General features: G+C 44.7%; 2 protein-coding genes across 2 annotated transcripts; both read left to right on the top strand.

Moving 5' to 3' along the window:
• The first annotated feature begins 3,543 nt into the window (after nt 1-3,543).
• On the top strand, nt 3,544-9,487 carry LOC143292014 (uncharacterized). Its single transcript, XM_076602176.1, has 3 exons — nt 3,544-4,178; nt 5,509-5,649; nt 7,795-9,487. The coding sequence occupies exons 1-3, from the start codon at nt 3,962-3,964 to the stop codon at nt 8,424-8,426; spliced, it is 990 nt and encodes a 329-aa protein (XP_076458291.1). The 5' UTR covers nt 3,544-3,961; the 3' UTR covers nt 8,427-9,487.
• Nucleotides 9,488-11,644: 2,157 nt separating this feature from the next.
• On the top strand, nt 11,645-17,621 carry LOC143292013 (uncharacterized). Its single transcript, XM_076602175.1, has 3 exons — nt 11,645-12,266; nt 14,211-14,372; nt 16,135-17,621. The coding sequence occupies exons 1-3, from the start codon at nt 12,062-12,064 to the stop codon at nt 17,511-17,513; spliced, it is 1,746 nt and encodes a 581-aa protein (XP_076458290.1). The 5' UTR covers nt 11,645-12,061; the 3' UTR covers nt 17,514-17,621.
• The last annotated feature ends 1,710 nt before the right edge of the window (nt 17,622-19,331 follow it).

The following is a 19,331-nucleotide window of genomic DNA, read 5'->3' as shown; positions in this document are numbered from 1 at the left end:
CTCCTCTCTCTCTCTACATATATATATATATATATATATATACATGTAACATGTATATATATACCCAGTACATATATATATATATATATATATATATACACCCAGTTTGACCATATTTTACATATTCACATGCATGAAAAAACCACAGACATTTATTTCTAATTAAGACATACACAACAGACCTACTATATGAGTGTACTAAATGGGTGTAAGGTGGGGCTGTTTTTAATTCATAGCACGTTTTCAAAACTTCTGTGCAGGATTTCACTTTCTTTGTTGCTTCCAAGTTTTCGGCAGAACTAATTTTGTCAGTAGAGACTGAAAACTTGGTTCAGTACTGATAACAAATAAACGTATACTACTGCATGTCATCAACACATAAAATTTTCCAAAAAACAAACAAACAAAAAAACAATACGATGGTCGAGACTTTGTTGAATTGACACTTGAAAATGAAATGACAAAAAAAATAAATAATAATTTTTTTTTTTTTAATCTGACGGCCTCAACGGTATTTATATTATAACAACCTTACAACATGAACATACGTAGCATTATATCAAATCATGTCTACTCGATATATCCAGCAAAACGAAGCTATTATGCATCATAGTGCTACAACTGACGCAGCCGGATACGCGCACTGAACAGAGATGTCTGACTCCTTGGTTTGCACAGTACCCAACCCAAGCCTCGTGAATGATAGTAAAAGAAAACCGGATAAATAATGGTGCTAATCATGATCTTAACCGTCGCCATCATCCAACTAATCACTAAATAAAGTGTTACTTATATTTTAGACAGTGCAATGTTCGGTATATGAAAAAAAAAACAATATTTGTAAATTATGCACAAAGCCTTTCAGTTGACAAACCCGTTTCAATCCGTTGCCAGAAAATATGGACCCACAGGCGTAAAGGCGCCAAACAGTATACAGTACATTTCTGATGGGTCCAAAGGTTAGGAAAAAGGGAGGATGGATGGGGGTTTGGGGGGCGGGGGGGGGGGGGGGGGGGGCATTGCCACTGTGTCCTTCTCGTGACCCAAGCCACGGCAGACACGTGCGGTACCAAACACGGGCACTGATGGAACCATCAAGGCTGATGTCACTGTACACATGTGTGAATCTCAATGCCTGTCTGTGCCATGCTAATCAACACACGTGCTATGCCTTCACTTCCTAAATTCACGCAAATGAGTCAGTTCACTTCACAAGAGATCGATGTTTCGAACAAAACATAGTAGATATAACTTAGATCTTTCGTATAAACAATCACCTACAACATGTTTTTTTGTTTGTTGTTGTTGTTGTTTAATTTTGAGGAAACACCCACATGACCCGGCCGACTCGTGTCGTTTTGTTTTTGTTGTTGTTTTTTTGTTGTTGTTTTTTCCAGTTGTTTTGTCTTTTTTGTTTTTGTTTGCTTGCTTTTGGGTTGTTGTTCATGGTTTTGTTGTTGCTGTTTGTCAGTGTTGTCGTCTGTTTTTCAGTGAGTTGGGCACACTCGACCCATACGCTGTGAGTTTTGAAACATGCAGATCTGACAACTGACGTGTTTGCTTATTTGCATGTCGTGCCGTGAGAGTACAGAAAACACTGAGTTGCAGGCCAGTCCGCTGTAAAGTTCCAGTTTCAAGGACTGAAGTGTGGCAGCGTGCGGACTGGTCCATATACGCAGCACAATATGTATCACCGGGGTTGTTGTTGCACTGATCTCACGGCGGTGTTTCAGTACTGATCGGTCCTGTTGGCCGCACTGCATTAACTCTCTCCATACGAACGACGAAAGAGACGACGTTAACAGCGTTTCACCCCTATTACCACCATCAAAATATTGCAAGCGGAAGGGTCTTGTACTGAAGAGGTGAATGTTGACAAAGAATACCACAATTCTGACGACGGAAGCTAAAGGTTGGATCATTCAGATACCCACTGGACATCCGAGGGGTCTGTGTAGAGGAGAAGAGAGGACTGTCCGTACTGAGTGAGTTAAATCAGTCAAGTTGAAGTTTCAGTTTATCACAGTCAAGGAGGCAGACTGCAGTCACTGCGTTCTGTAAAATTCATCATGATATGTGCTACTGACACCACTGACATCTGCTACTAGGCAAATTTCCTACCATCAACTTTACAAAACGCACTTGTCAGGCCTTCGAGTGCATGCATGTAACTTTCGTGCACCAAACAGACTCGGAAGGTACCGTGTTAAATAATATTGTCATACTAAAAACAACTGAGGTACCAGTCGAACTGCACTGATATTGGTTACACGTACGTGAGTTCATCTCAAGTTGTGTTGTTTATATTATCGAAAAACATAGTACGTTGTGAAAATTTGTTGTACATTATAATGATAATACAAGGGCCTGGGCGCTCTTCGGTCTTCAATGGAAATCGCTCTGGGGCACATTCAGTGACGAGTGCGCCCCGCAGTGGATGTAACTATGACGACGATGATTTTATTTCCACACGGTATTGCCGTGTCAACAACACACACCCCTCCCCCCTCCTCACAGACACGTGTATGAGTGCATAATAATTATAATTATAATTATGGTAATAAACTCTAAGCGCACAAAAAAATCTCTGCACACACACTGACGCACACACACACGCTGTGGGCCATATGGCTCTAAACACAACTATGGGCCAACGTTTGGCGCATCGGGTGGAGTCACGGCAATACATTCATTCTTCTTCACTTTATTTCATTGTCATACTTGACCAGTCAACCGCATCCCCATCCTCTTTCTTTCTGCATAGTGTGTGTGTGTGTGTGTGAGTGTGTGTGTGTGTGTGCGTGCGTGTGTGTGTGCGCTGGTGTGTGGTGTGTGTGTGCGCGTGCGTGTGTGTGTGTGTGTGTGTGTGTGTGTGTGTGTGTGTGTGTGTGTGTGTGTGTGTGTGTGCGTGCGTGTCACACTGAGCTTGGGAAAGGCAGACCCTGTCACTCCACCTCAGTATTAAAAATATTGTGCGTCTCTCCCACGTTTCCCCTCTCTCTCCGTCGTTGGCAAACACACACACACACACACACACACACACACACACACACACACACAGCTGAAAACTTCTAATGGATTTCTGGTCAGGCTTCGCGCATTGATCAAATGCAATAAAAGTAAAACGTGCAAGTCATGGGAGTACACCTGACTGACGCCATACACGGAACTTGATGGGCGAAAACTCAAATCACCACACACAGGGTAGCTGATGTTCGCCTTTGGTCAGGTGTGGTCGTGCGAACAGTTGAAGGCATCGAGGAAAAGAACAATGGACATAAACCATTATCGCTGTTTCAATGAGCTGCATAATAAATGTGATCTCTAAGAAAGAAACGCATTGTTGCGATTTTCCGCGCGTCAGTGTTCAATGTGTATCTGTTTTATGTCATTCCGAATAGGCTACGGGTTTCTGATCGAACTGAATTCGCTGTTGAAAAGTAATAGGATTGGCTTGAAAGGCGCAGTGTTCACTGAATCATGTAAGGTGGTTTGAATGACGTGTTCTTTACATCTCAATAAAGTATCGAACAATAAATTTGTTAGTTTTCCACGTGAAATTTAAAAAAAGAAAAAAAGAAAGCTTGATAAACAAAATAATGTATTCAAAATTTATAATACAACCCACAAAACTACCCTCTTAACCGCGGCGAGACAAACGAACCTATATTGCTGTGTTATATATGTGGTACATTAATGGTCGATTTAATGAGAGACGTGCAAAACATTACGTGCAGCCAGTGTGTGAAAACTACAACCGTGTGTGTAAAACGAACATTGCAACAATATTTGTCGGCGTGATGACGGGACATTTTGAATGACCACAACTCGGGGTTGAAAAAGAAAACTTCTTCCGAGGAAACCACGGGCTCATTCAGCAAACACTCACTGCATTTCGCTAAGAGAGAAAAGGCATCACATCTTGTCTGTCAGTGCTTCCTGGCATCGCAGTGCCTCGACCATGGGCTTGGTGTGGCGAGAACGTGGCGCTGTGTACCTTGTCGGGGTGGCAATGCTGGTGGTGGCTACCCTGGCCTACAGCGTGGGTCACGTGGCCCCTTTCTGGGTGACACAGGACGGGGACCAGACCCAGAACCGTCCTGTCCTCAACATTGGTCTCTGGTTCCGTTGCTCGGGCGACGGGGTCTGCAGCAGCCAACCGTTTGGTTTCGATGAAGGTAAGGATGAGGGATGGACCACGAACTATTTATGTCTGTGGGGATGGACTTCCGTATTGTCCCTCCTGATCCGACTTTCTCTGTGTTGTCCTTGTCTTCGTATTTGTTGTTGCCGTTGTTGTTTGCATATAATGTTTGTTGTTTGTTGTACACGTGAACAACATGCCCCGACACCAAACAACGTGACCTTGAATGGGCCAGTCCCAGTTTGTCATTTACCGTCTTCAGCTCAACTGGTTTTGCTGCAGGCGTCATGAAAAATACACGAAGACAATCAAGAGACAACCAAGGAAACAAAAGATTCCGAAATTATGGTTTTTCACAGGTCTGACAGGTTAGACGTGTCGCTGCGTGAATCTGATAGTATTGTGCTGTAATACACATGCAACGCTAGCAATGATGGAGAATGCACATACTGATTTGTGAAGCAGGACGACAAGAACATGCTGAATGAAGAACGTGTAAAACTCTCCAACCCTGTAGAAAGGGAAATAAAATTCGCAACATACTGCACACGAAGAGTAAACACGTGTGGACCGAGAGTTAAAACTCTTTTATTTGGGGTGATGCGTACGTTACACTGCTTTGCCCTAAAAACGCTTGCCGATGACAGTTTTGATGTTGAAAATCATTATAATCCCATAAAAATACGTTATTTTGAAAGACATTGTCACTGAATTTCATGTCAGTTTGATCGCGTCACGTTCGACATCGGCTGTATTGCTAATTGGGCCTTACAGCTTAATGGCAATAAACTTCGTTTATTTGTTCTTATCTGTCTCTCTCAACGTCTGTGTGTGTGTGTGTGTGTGTGTGTGTGGTGTGTTCAGTTTTTGTCATGTCGATTGCAGTTTATCTATCAGGAAATACTCACCATCCAATTAAAACGCGCTTTCTAAATGTGTATGTACATGTGCATGCCACCTCAAGTTCCCCAACCCCTCAGTGCCGCATGTTGCGAACCTTAGTTCCATCCCCCCCCCCTCCCACCACACCACCCAAACACGTCAACAATCCTTTACCGCGTTTTAAGGGAACCATACCAATAATGAAATGGGAGCAATGTCTACATTTCTTTCCCTGTACTTTTCCATTTTTAAGACGGAAAATGCGGTGAACTGGTTAATAACATTGTAAAACATACTCTACATTTCTCCCCTTCCACTCTGACTCGCCTTCATTACGACATTCGAGAGGAGAAGAAATGTAGGGAATATCTTACTATGTTATTCGAACAAACTTACAACGTCTTCGGAACGGAACGAAACAAAATGGATAAAACACGGGTCAAGAAATTTGGACATTGCCTTGGGCCTGTTATCTTTTGCAGACATTGTGAAAGCGACTCGTATCTTGCAAGTCCTGGGACTGTTGATGCTGGTGACGTCAGTTGCCGTGGCCATCTTTGCCAACTGCAGACGTAAACATCCGGGGACGTCATTTTTCCTCGAAATAGTTATTGTCATGGGAGGTAAGTGCCTGCGTGGGAGAGAAGGAAAGGCGGAGTGGAGAGATAGAAAAACTCTGTGTGTGTGTGTGTGTGTGTGTGTGTTCGACTGTACCATGTCGATTGCCGTTTATTGACGGGCGCAATAGCCAAGTGGTTTAAGCGTTGGACTGTCAATCTGAGGGTCCCAGGTTCGAATCACGGTGACGGCGCCTGGTGGGTGAAGGGTGGAGATTTTTACGATCTCCCAGGTCAACATATGTGCAGACATGCTAGTGCCTGAACCCCCTTCGTGTGTATATGCAAGCAGAAGATCAAATACGCACGTTAAAGATCCCGTAATCCATCTCAGCGTTCGGTGGGTTATGGACACCCCCGAAAACGGAGTATGGCTGCCTACATGGCGGGGTAAAAACGGTCATACACGTAAAAGCCCACTCGTGTGCATACGAGTGAACGTGGGAGTTGCAGCCTACGAACGAAGAAGAAGAAGAATAAGAAGATTGCCGTTTATTGTGAAATATTTAAGGTCATATATGTGAAACTGCATGTCTGGTGCATTTCTGTTATGCATGTGTGAATGTGTGTCTTCATTTTTTACATTTATTTGCTTATTTATCTCCATTGTTGTCTTATTTATTTATTTATTTATGTTTTATTATTATCATTTTATTAGTATTACTAATATTATTACTACTACCTTTTTCTATATTATAATTATTATTTATTTATTTATTTATTTATTTATTTATGCAAGCTTATCTATTATTTATTCCCCCGTTTTTTTTGTTTGTTTTTTTTTTTTTTTTTTTTTTTTTTTGTTTTTTGTTTTTTTTTGGTTTTTTTTTTGTGTGTGTGGTTGTGTGTGTGTTGTTGTTTTTTTTTTTGTTTTTTGTTTTGTTTTGTTTTTTCCCAAGGCCTGACTAAGCGCGTTGGGTTACGCTGCTGGTCAGGCATCTGCTTGGCAGATGTGGTGTAGCGTATATGGTTTTGTCCGAACGCAGTGACGCCTCCTTGAGCTACTGAAACTGAAACTGAACTGAAACTGTGAAATATTCACCATCCACTTAACCTTGCGAAAGAAACTAATGTACAGCAATACTAATGAGCAAATGATGATCAGGCCTCGGATTCATAGCCAGAATTCCAAACTGGAGGTGCGGCTTATCGTAATCACTGAAACCTCAGGCTACGCTATTTAACACAGCTGTGATGGACATTTTTCTTCAAGGACGCCAGAAGCAAAACAATCGCTGATCATCACCGCTGATCAACACATCACGACAGGTATACTTGCTCACTGGGCAGAAGGTATTTCAGGTTTTTCAACCCACTCAGTCGTGTTGATAACCAGGGCCAACTGCCAGGGCCATGTCTTGGATTTGAAACAACAGACCTTAATGTGGGCTGAACAGGTTAAACCTTTACATAATGTGTGTGAATCGACAGCTTAATTGTTTGGGTTTTAACCTCTGTACAAACATTAAGTAACGATGATGATGATAATGATCAAGTAATAATGACAATGATCACAACAACAATGACAACGATGGTAGTAATGATGGTGATGATAATAGTGATACTAATATGATGATGATTCATAGTACTTGTATTGCGCAATAAACCCATATAGCGCACGTAAAAGAACCAACGACAACAAACGTGTTGTCAGTCTTTGGTAAAATTCTGTAGAAAATCCACTTGGATATGAAAACAAATATATTTGCAGGTAAAAAAAAGAGAAAGAAATGATAATAATAATAGTAATAATGATAATAATACTGATAATAATAATAGTATGATGATGATGATGATTCATAGTACTTGTATCATGTTGCGCAATAAACCCATACAGCGCACGTAAAAGAACCAACGGCAACAAAAGGGTTGTCCCTGGTAAAATTCTGTGGATTATCCACTTTGATAGGAAATCAAATAGGAATATACTTGAAGGCAAAAAACAACAACCCCACAACATATAGATAAATAAATAGATAAATGAATTAATTAATCAATCAATTAGTTAATTAATCAGTCAGGTCATTAATTAATTAATTAGTCATTTTTTTACATAAGGGCGGGAAGTGCAGGCTAAACTTCATACCAGAGAAACACTTTGTGACAACGACAACAAAAACTGCACTACAACACGGTCCAACACTGTGGCAGGTTTGCTGGGCTTCAGCGGGTCCATGGTGTACCTGGCCGGCACCAGAGAGGACGTGGACACCTCCAGCCTCTCTCGCTACCACTGGGCCTTCGCCCTGTCCATCGCCGCCTCTCTGCTCGCGCTGCTGTCCGCCGCCTTCATCTTCATCGCCAACTTCCGCAGCTTTCGGCACCACCGCGGCGGTTCCGGTTCCAAACGAGGCGGCAGCGTGGGGGACGAGGGGGTGGCAGGGGATCAGTATCCCCGAAATGCAGGGACCGGAGACGACGCCTACCCTGTAGGGTTCGAGGAGCCGGAAAAGGACTATCCCCCAGACCCCGCTGTGTTCCACAAGGAGAGATCTGCCTGGCGCCAACCCGCGACCAGCCAACGTTTCTCTGCAGAACAAGGTCGAGGTCGACAAGGAGACCCCAGAGCGGTCGGGTATCCAGGTAAGGGGTGGCGGAAGGTCCAGATGAAGACCCCGCCTCGGAGGTTTCACGAGCAGCGTGTTTACGTGGGCAGCGGCATGGAGCCGGGTGGTCGGTACCCAGTCAGCATGGTACCCGCCGGTGCCTTCATGATACCACGAGTGGTCGTCCGGGGGTATTATGAACCAGGGTACGGTTACCCGGAATACACCTTGCTCTGAAAAGTGGTTGGTTTTACATTCAATGTTCGTACATATCATGACCATATACGCCTATTTTCAACAACACATCGTAAACGGTGTGGTGACGTGTTTGCATGTAACTGGAATGAATTGTGTAACCCATCGCTATATATAGCAGATGTTATTCGGTTGCATATAACTGGAATGAATTGTGTAACCCATTGCTATATAAGCAGATGTTATTCGGTTGCATATAACTGGAATGAATTGTATAACCCATCGCTATATAAGCAGATGTTATTCGGTTGCATACAACTGGAATGAATTGTGTAACCCATTGCTATATAAGCAGACGTTATTCGTCATTGGATCTTGTAACACAAGCCATTAGTAAACATATTGCATACGTATATGGAAGAGCCGGTAAACATGAGCGCGAATAACTCATAGTATTGCTTAAGATATGTCGCATAATTGGTTTCACTAACATGTTTTGATGTCAGTGAATATTTTTCTTTTCGTATTTCAGCGCTTTATAATCGGCACATTTTTTTTATGTTACACAAGTGCATTCACCGTTTTGCAATAAATGTATAAACCATATCCGAATATGGATTTAATATACACCGTTTTGCAATAAATGTATAAACCATATCCGAATATGGATTTAATATTACGTGTTAGTCTGTGCACATAAGTAGGTATACTTCCCACCCAGAATGAGGAATGAAATAAAGACATAAGGCCTGTCGCCCACTGGGCGTCGGGGTCGGCCGCGCATCAGTTTTTGATGCCTCGCTACATTGTCGCGTGGACGCCTGAAACCTGTAGCGAGTCGTGTGAAAAATCAGACGGAAATATACCTACGTATAGCTGTAAGAAAGAAAGCAAAAACGGCCTGCATTATCAGGTGACCACATTAAAAGCCCATCCTGGCAAACCGTACTGAATACGCATCTTGCCAGTAAAACTCTCTTGGCATTGGAAGATATAAATGAGATATCGGGCCCGGCAAACCGTCTGATATAGAATAACATTTTTGTTAATTTATATAGGCAGACTCTTTAATAACGCTTGGACAATTGCGGGCATCGAAAGAGTCTAGTAGCATGTACAGTACATAAAAGAGAAAAATTATTTTAAAGTATCCAAGAAATTGAAAATGAATTAGGTCAACGACATGGAAATATTCTTTTCGAATATAGCGCGCTGGAAAATGTAACACCAAAATTATGGAAAGTCTGGATTCGGAATGGCTATCACAAATAACATAAAGCTCCAAAGAGAATTAAATGTTTTGTATTACTCTGAGCCTAAACTCGTATATAGAATACTGAAAGAGAAAGAAGACTCAAAGGACACTATATAACCCAGTGCACGTGTTTTCTGGATCAGAACAATTGACTTTGAAGTGGGTAAAACTGTGGCTAATACCACATTTGTTAACGAAATAAGTTAGGCTGAGAAAGTTACAGTGGAAAATCCTTCATCACGTCTCTCCAGCTGACGACCTTTTGCATGAAGTGAAAGTGTCAGACAATGACAAATGTTCTGCATGTAGAGGTGACGTAGATTATATGGAGCACTTCTTTTACAGTTGCCCTCATATTAACTCTCTCCATACGAACGGCGAAAGAGACGACGTTAACAGCGTTTCACCCCAATTACCATCATCAAAATATTGCAAGTGGAAGGCTCTTATACTTAAGAGGTGAATGTTGACAAAGAATACCACAATTCTGACGACGGAAGCTAAAGGTTGGGTCATTGAGACACCCACTGGACATCCGAGGGGTCTGTGTAGAGGAGAAGAGAGGACTGGCCGTACTGAGTGAGTTAAGCTATTTTGGAGACTGTGATCCAGAATCCATTTTACACCATATTCTGGAAATAATGTGATTTGACCTCAATATTCACGACATACTATTTGAAATTAAACGCGATTTTTCACTTGAAAAAAAGCCAACTAAAAAAATATAGCTAACCAAATAATTATTATTGGGAAAATGTTTATCAGCATTTACGGGAAGACTGAAGAAAAAAATTCATTATCTGTTAATTTTGTGCAACAACTGAAATACAGAAGTTTAGTTTGAAATAATTAACACACACGTGCACAGACGCTTACGCGCGCGCACGCATAGACATACGCATAAATAACGGTGGAGGATAAGAAACAAAACATGTCCGTTACGACATTAAAACATGAGAGAAAAAAAAAAGGGGGGGGGGGGAACTATTCACAATAGCCATAGATTTGTTTCTGTGGTTTAGATCCGCACCCCAGAAGTATAAAACAGAGCAATTTGCATTTGTACAGAATGTGTGCCAGTGTGTTGTGAAGACTGTGATTTGTTCATTGTACTGTTTACTCTTCGGTATCGAGAATGCTGTTATTGGCAAATAGCCTGTTTCAAAAATGTACAAGTGCAAATAAATATGGACATTTTGTATTTCTGTCTATTACTAGTGTGTATGCGTGAGAAAGAGAGAGAGAGAGAGAGGGGGGGCGGGGTGGGGGGTGGGGATAAGTTGTACGTTCATGCATGTGCAGCTTGTCCGTATGCAGGCTCCCAGTCCATAAAACGCAACCAAATCACAATCCCCATACGCGCGCACACACACACACACACACACACACATCACTGCAAACTGTCAAAACAAAACAACAACAACATCATCATCACCAAAAATTTAAACAAACAACGCCAATTAAAAACTCGCACAAAACAAAACTATTGAATACTGACCATAAAAAGATGCCATTCATGACGGCACTAACAATAACGTCCAGCACTGACCCAATACAAACCACAACATTCTAAACTGACACAAAACACACGACAGCTTCAAAATTAAGTGAAAGGCACTCGACTGTCTTTCCACATACAATCTTCCCATGTGAGCCACTGCACGCTCAGCTGTGGGTAGCAGTCAGCCAAAAACAATCCCACTCTTGGGCCTTTGGGTTCGAACTCCCAACCTCCCAACGGTCAGTTCGCGGCGCTGACTACTTTGCCACAAGGGATGAATGAGTTTGATTTCGAACTCATGACTGTGCAGCATGTCTGCGAGCCCTTTACTTGCACGTGAATTCCTAGTCTGCACGAGGTACTCAACGCGACCTCCATGTCACAGTTTTTTTCGGGATCGACCAAGCGCAGGGACCTTCCTCAGCAAACGGTCGAATTTCTGTTTTCGGAGGAAAGAAAAGGAAACTTTGCTCATGGAAGAAATTTACGCCGAGAGTTTATGTTTCTGCGAATTATCCAGGGACACTGGCTTGAGTAACGTGGTGAAAACGATGCCAGGTGGTAAACTGCGCTGGTGACTGAAGAGAAACGTCAACATTACATAATGACAGAAACTGCGATGAAGTGACAATAAGTTTGGGAAGCATTTGACAGAAAGCATCGGCATGGAAGTGAAAATTCCTGAATACCAAACACTGTTCGGTGGAGGTGTTATGAATATGCAGCACTGAAAACTGTCAAAACAAAACAAAATCACCACACATACACACACACAAAAAAAAAAACCTGGGACGGACAGAACCAACAAGAGTCACTGGCCTGCAGGGACATTAATTTGCTGAAAAACCAAACGTTGTCATTACTGTATATTTACAAAAGTTTTTGCTGCACTGACGGGAAGAAGAAGCAGCTGACAGCGGCATGGGTTGTGACGCGGTGACCCTGAGACACAGTGTGTGCGTGGTGTGCCTGGTGGTGGGCTGGGGGCTGGTCATCGCGGGGGTGGCCAGTCCCTGGTGGCGGGTTGTGGACGAGGAGCTGCACGGCAGGCACGAGGGACTGTGGCAGCAGTGCGTTCGGCTGGGCAAGTACGACAAGACGTGCCACTTTTCACAGCGTTCTACAGGCAAGTTCTCTCCTATAATCACGTGCTTACTTTTGCTACTGGTAACTTAGTTTAGCACTGTGTCTGCTACAGCTGTACTTCTGCTGCTACTGCAGCTAAAAACTGCTTCTGTTGCTATTACCAGTATTCGTTGTGGCAGTACTGTCACCAGCGATGATAGCTGCATGTTTCGACAGCTGCAAATACCGTGACTACTGTTTCCTCCTGCTGATGCTGCTATTGTTGTTGTTGATGCTGGTACTGTTACATCTTCCAATGATGTTGAGATATATATATATATATATATATATATATATATATATATATATATATATATACATACATGTGTGTGTGTGTGTGTGTGTGAGTGAGTTCTGGAAATGGGACAAAAGGAAATCTTTCCACGATTTATTCGACAGAGTAACAAAAAACGGTAGAGAGAGGGAGTGAGCGAAAGATCTCATTCTGTACAACTCCGTCAACTGCTGTCCTCACCCACAGACACTGTCTCATACTAGTGTGTGTGTCTCTCTCTGTTCCCCAGTTTGAGGACTTCGTTGTCATGATTGTTATAATGGGTGCATCACAAGTAAATGCCTATCTTTCTCTGTGTGGCTGAACGTTATGGCTTTCCTTAACTCCGAGGAAGCGTGTTCTGATAAGGATTCAATACATTTCAACAGTGGCTGGCCTCACATAAAGACACGAAAAGGGGAGGGTAGGAAACTAGAGATGGCAATATTCTTATTTTAATAATGATAATAATGGACATCTATCTTAACCCCTTGACTGTTAGACCATGATTAGTGAGATCGACGTGGCATTAGACTGGACTAAACATTTCCACATTCAGTGTGCTTTTCACTGCTGTCATTGATTCTGATGACCGAAGGTTAGTCTGATCACGGGAAGAAGACGACGCCCAAATATCCTGATCCGTTGTCTCAGTGTTATCTCACGGGAGTGGGGAATGGGGGGGGGGGGGCTAGCCCTTCTCTGATGACGAGCATACTTGCCAGCAGCAGTCAAGGGGTTAATCTAGCGCATTTTTTCTCCAGACGTACACCTATTTCCATACCATCTTCACCACAGGTACAACTACCTTCATTAAATCACTTCCCCAGTATTCAAATCTGAACGCCGCATTCCTCACCATATTTTTTATATATTTCATTATGGTGATGGTTGTGTCACGAAAGAAAAGAGGAAAGGTTGATTCCCATTTCACGCGTGACTGACTGCAAGTTTGCGAGTGAATTGATGTTGGTGCCGTGTGTGCGTGTGTGTGTGTGTGTGTTTGCTTCGTGTGTGTGTGCTCTGTGTGTGTGTGTGTGTGTGTGTGTGTGTGTGTGTGTGTGCGTGCTTTGTGTGTGTGTGTGTTTGCTTCGTGTGTGCGTGTGTGTGTGTGTGTGTGTGCGCGCGCACGCGCGTCCATGCACAAATATGGTGTAGTGTGTACATAAATCTAAACACGCAATCCAAAATGACTCATCATACAAAGTACATTCATGATCAACATTATTGTCCATCATTTATCGCTTTGTTTTGGCGATCTCGTACTTGTTATCAATGCTGCGTCTTTGTTTCAGTTTTGTTTAGATGGTGTGGTATGAATGGTGTGTGTGTGTGTATTTGGTATGTGTATGTGTGCCGTGCGTGCGTGCGTGTATATGTGTGTGTGTGTGTGTGTGTGCTTGTGTGTGTGCGTGTGTATGCTTGTGTGTGTGTGTGTGTGCGCGCGCGCGCGTGTGTGTGTGTGTGTGTGCGTATGCTTGTGTGTGTGTGTGCGCGCGCGCGCGTGTGTGTGCGTGCGTGCGTGTATGTGCGTGCGTATGCTTGAGTGTGCGTGTGCATGCTTGAGGGTGTGTGTGTGCATGCGTATGCTTGAGTGTGTGTGTGTGTGTGTGTGTGTGCGTATGCTTGTGTGTGTGTGTGTGTGTGTGTGTGCGCGTGCACGGGGTGCAGCCTTGTGGCGGGCGGTGCAGGTGGTGAACGGGGCGGCAGTGGTGGTGCTGACGTTCGCCGTGGTGTGCCTGCTGTCGGAGGCTCTGTGCTGCCCTCCTCCCCCCTCCCACTGCCCCGCCCCCTGCCGCCTTCCTCCCTCCTTCTTCGCCGCGCTGCTGGGCGGTAGGTGGTATGATTAAGAGTTCAGAGTTTGTTTATTCCCATTAACTCTTTGGAGTCATAGAGAAACAAGGAAACATGACAGTAACAGGATGACGGCCACAGAGGAAGAGCGAGGATAATTCAAAAAGAAGAAACAAAAGGGGGGATAATACAAATGGGGGGGGAAAATAAAATGATATGAAAGGCCAAATGTAATCATCAGTCTGGTACAATGCAATAGGAATGGATAAATGCACAGATCACAACTTAGATTTACAATACGGCTCTGTATCTGACTAGTTGAGCCTGAACTGTGAACTGGGAACTGGGGGGTTAGTTGGAGCATAGCATTAATAATGACATGGTGTAACAAAATAAAATACACAATAATTTGCATGTTATTTTAGTACCCATTTGCCAATTAATTAATTAACAAATAGTAAAGAGTGGTAACTCTCTCCATTCACAAGGTACACTAACTTCAAGTCAGTGCTGCTTACTGACGCTGCCGATTCAGCTCGCACACCGGCAGGTAAATAAAAGGTATATTGGAACAAACCCAAACACTTCCTCAAAAAGGAAGCGCCCGTCGGGCCTGTCCTTATACCGATCATCAGACATGTGCTAGCTGAATCGGTAACGTCAGCAGCACTGACTTGAAGTTGTGTACCTTGTGAATGGAGAGAGTTACCACGCTTTACTATTTTTTAATCATTTCATTTCCATGCCTAATTGTTCATTTCCGGTAGGTGGTATGGCTTGACGGGGTGGTGGTGGTGGTGGTGGCGGTGGTTGCTGCGTATATGGTAGTAGTAATCAGTGATGATAAAAATAATAATAATGTGCAGGCTTGTGTAGCGCAGTACCCCCTTCATCTCAAATGGGGCTCAGTCACTGCGTTTTAAGACTAACTGACGTAAAATATGTACAACGTCAACACACTGAGTCTCACATATTGCGGGCTAAGATATGCATATGTAAGACTAAGTGACATAACTGAAAAATATGTAAATCAACACAGGCACCACCGCAGTCCCAAATCACACAGGCACAGATCACAGCAAAGCAGAGCACTTCACATTCATCATTGTAAAAAAAACAGATAAAATAAACACCAAGGAACCAGGCATCACGAATTCTCCCCCCCCCCCCCCCCCCCCCCCCCCCCCCCCCCCCCCCCCCCCCCCCCACTCCCCCTGCCCCCACCCCATCCTCCCCCCACACACTAAAATCATCACAAATGCATACAGCTCAACACAAAGAGCACATCCAGCAATAATAGTAGCATTAGTACGTATTATAGGCAACAGTACTTGTGACAGTAAAGCAAATGAAAGCAAAATAGAGGCGAAATGGGGAAAGACTGAAGAAGAAAAGATTGTGTGTGTTTGTGCGCGTTTTTGAAAATGTGCATGTGTGTGTATTCTCGCCGGGACGCATTGGTGCAATTGCAAAAGTATATGCATGTGTACAAGATACAGGCTAAAAGGAAAGAAACAAAACGCTGTGTGTGTCAGACACAGAGAGAGATTTGTACGTGTGTATATGAGCCCGCACATTGGTGCAATTTCAAAAGTATGTGTATGTGTGCGTACGCTTGCTCGCGAGTGCGTGTGCCTGGCTCGAGTCACGGACTTAAGTTATATCCACGGGCTCGAGTAAGGAGGTGCGGAGCGTAGGCTATTTTATGTTATCAAATGTATATATTTTTATGCTCACAATCCTAAGCCAGCCACTGACAACAAGCTGACCCTGACCAACGCCACGTGTGTTACTCACGCAGGGCTGGCGAGCCTGGTGGGGGACCTGCTGTACGTGGGCTACACCGAGTACCACACGTCCCCCCTTCTCCACGAGCACGTGCACCACTGGTCCTTCGCCTTGGCTGTGGGCGGCTCCTGCTTCTCCCTCTTCGCCGCCATCGTCATAGCTGTCACCGCCCGCTTCTACATCCCCGACGACTCCTCCCTACCCGCCCGTCGGAGAGGCCGCCAGCACTGGTCCGACCACGAGTTAACCCGCACCAACACGGGGCAGACAGAGAGCTCGTGGCGTTACTATCCAAGCCCTGACCGTGACCCCAGGAGGCGACCGTCTCGTCTTCACTTCGTCAACCACGGCTCTCGCGGACCGCCCCATCCGTACCACGTCAGGAGCATGGGTGGTGGTGCTCACGTCGGCGATCCCTACGGTGGGTGGTATGGTCCCCGCCCCTTCCATGGGCCGAGACGCTATCATGACGGCGCTTCCTATCGAGAACAGTGCCATGAAGTCGTGGAGCAACAGGTTCGCACCTACCCCAGCCTCAAAGAACTGGAGGCGGAGTACGGCGCAGATAACAGCCTTGGACCTCTCTCGCCCTTGGAGGCACACCATCGCTCGCAGACGCCGACTGCCCCGGAATTTTCGGACCCGAGACCATCTACGAGGTATTCCTCGAGCGGGGAAGAGCTTCCAGGATATTTCTCACCGAGAGATTCCCCGCTTCCACCTCTGCCAGAGGAGCCAGAGGGTGGTGACGGCGGTCAGGACAGGCCTGTGGGGCCGCCGAATGAAGCCATGAGAAAGACGCCGGCTTCTGACATGTCCACCCAGACCCACACCGAGCGTGCGACGTCCGCGGGCTCCTCCATCCGAACGGGCAGCACCACCCCGCGCCAAGTGCAGTTCGTGGACGACAGAGGCTGGGACCACGTGTCGGAGTCGTGGAGCTCCAGAGGGACAGGCAGGGCGCACGTGTTCCCAGCTGTCCGCCAGCCTGCCCTGGACGGCTGGGAAAGATCCCACGTGTCTGCTCACCAGCACCGGGCGGGCAGGCCCCCTGGGGCACCTCCCGGCCACCACCCTGAGCGGACGGAGGTTGTGAGGAGGACGTCGGCAGCTGGGCGGCACAGGGACCACCTCATGCCCACCCGGCACGTGCAGCACGGGATAGACCCTCGGCAGATGGATGACGTGGAGATGGCTGCAGCCTTCCGCGGACATCCCGGGTCAGGGCCGAGGCCTTTCAGGCCCCCTTCTCGCCGAAGACCGCCCCTGCTGGAGAGTGCCCATGGGCACTACGGGCCGTGGTGGGGGCACTGGGACAGACCCCCGGCACAAAGAAGGGTGGTGGTCAAAGCCAGGCGGGGCGCCCCCTACGACGGCTATGACTACTTCTGACTGCAGCGCTGTCTGCCTGGGCGCTGTGGGTAACTGTTTCTTGGTGGACGGTAGTCCTGGAAGAAAATTATTTGCACTCAAGTCTTCTTTCAGCATGGTGTGTGTGCGCGTGCTGTGTGTGTGTGTGTGTGTGTGTGTGTGTGTGTGTGTGTGTGTGTCTGCCTGTTGTTTGTGCCCATGGGTTATCGGCTCCCGCGTGTTGTTCGGTGCGTGTTTGAAAAAGCGTTTGCGCGATTCTGTGCACTAAAATTGTAGCTTGAATGACTGGGTTACTGAGTGACGAAGCGATCTTTTCGTTTTTGATGTTCTCACTTGGACTGTTTTTTTCTGTTTTGAACAAGCAGCTGTTTCATGACATCAACCGTTTCTTTGAATTGTAAAATCTAAAAATGAAATGCGTTCAGTTATTTTCGTTTCTATTTGGGTACATGGATGGGGACGGGTATTGGTTTTGAAATCTTTTATTTCATGCGTGCACCGACAAGGGAGTGTCGGTTCGATTTATTTTTTTCATACAATCTTATTTTGCACACACACACACACACACACACACACACACACACTTGTGTTTCATGTTGACTTTGATTCTGTTTTTTCTTGCATTAATAAACTTATGAACATTAATTTTGTCTGAGATCGGTTTTCTTGGTACCTCCCCATCTCTCTCTTTCTCTCTATGTGATCGTGCGATCAAGGAAACCGACAATCTTTTTTCTTTATATATATATATATATATATATATATATATATATATATATTGTTACCTGTTAACAGCGAAGATGAAGAAGAAAAAAAAAGAAATAAAATGGGGGGAAAGTGCGATTCAGAACCAACAGGAACACAGGGGTGGTGAATCAAACAGAAAAGACAGAACTGTTCCACGAATGGAGATTTAATCTCTACTCACAGGAATTCACGACAATGACGGAAGACAACGAAAAGAGAACGATAGGTATCAGCCAAAGCGGCACACCGATAAAAAAAAAAAAAAAAATAATAATAATAATAAATGTTAAAAAGCAACAACAGCAAAAAAGAAGCCAGGTCCCGCGTCGAGACGTACTTTGAGAATTCGTAATGGCTAATTTGAAGGAAGTGTGAGCGTGTACAGATCTTAGCACATGGTCTGTTATGAAATTTAAAATAAACAACTTTTTTTTTTTTCAGTCGAAAACTGAACCCACCAAGGGGCAAAACTACAGAGGAATCGCACATGATGTGATTTTCTCCCTTCAACGGTTAGTTCGGCCTGAACTGTTTGTGGCAGCTCTCTCTCTCTCTCTCTCTCTCTCTCTCTCTCTCTCTCTCTCTCTCAGCACGCGAGCGAGCACACACACACACACACACAGGGGGGGCGGGGGGGGGCGGCCGCCGTGACTGCAAAGGACTTTAAGCAAATATCACAACAAATGGAATAAGGGAAAGTACGAACGTGACGTTTGCACAGTTTACCTATCGGAGTCGGACTGATTCACTGCAAACTTCTTCAAGAGAAGCATAATTTTTAGATTGGGTATTGAATGCATGTGGGTATTTGGTGAATACATAAATGCGGATGAGACTTGCTGCAGTCGAAATGCCGGAACAAAAACAACATCAACAACAATAACAAATCGATTTCATTTTCCACTCAACATAATCAAAGACTGGCTTTTTCTCCCAGCCACGTTGAGCGTTGTATCAAGGAAATCTTTGTGCCATGTCCCCAGCACTTTCCGGGCCACTAACAGGATGACTTGACGGACTAACGTCCTGTTTCCACCACTGAGATATATGTTTACACTGTATATTGTATTGTATTGTATTGTATTGCATTAC

The sequence above is a fragment of the Babylonia areolata genome, chromosome 18 (assembly GCF_041734735.1).
Source record: "Babylonia areolata isolate BAREFJ2019XMU chromosome 18, ASM4173473v1, whole genome shotgun sequence".
In the NCBI taxonomy this organism is placed as follows: Eukaryota; Metazoa; Mollusca; class Gastropoda; order Neogastropoda; family Buccinidae; genus Babylonia; species Babylonia areolata.
The sequence above is the reverse complement of the archived record's forward strand: the minus strand, read 5'-3'. Positions and strand labels throughout refer to the sequence as shown.

Excerpts from the sequence above, each read along its gene's own strand:
- LOC143292014 (XM_076602176.1), top strand. The coding sequence starts at position 3,962 with ATGGGCTTGGTGTGGCGAGAACGTGGCGCTGTGTACCTTGTCGGGGTG. Across the intron at positions 4,179-5,508 it reads ACCGTTTGGTTTCGATGAAG|ACATTGTGAAAGCGACTCGT; the intron begins GTAAGGATGAGG and ends TATCTTTTGCAG. Across the intron at positions 5,650-7,794 it reads AATAGTTATTGTCATGGGAG|GTTTGCTGGGCTTCAGCGGG; the intron begins GTAAGTGCCTGC and ends ACACTGTGGCAG.
- LOC143292013 (XM_076602175.1), top strand. The coding sequence starts at position 12,062 with ATGGGTTGTGACGCGGTGACCCTGAGACACAGTGTGTGCGTGGTGTGC. Across the intron at positions 12,267-14,210 it reads CTTTTCACAGCGTTCTACAG|CCTTGTGGCGGGCGGTGCAG; the intron begins GCAAGTTCTCTC and ends CACGGGGTGCAG. Across the intron at positions 14,373-16,134 it reads CTTCGCCGCGCTGCTGGGCG|GGCTGGCGAGCCTGGTGGGG; the intron begins GTAGGTGGTATG and ends TTACTCACGCAG.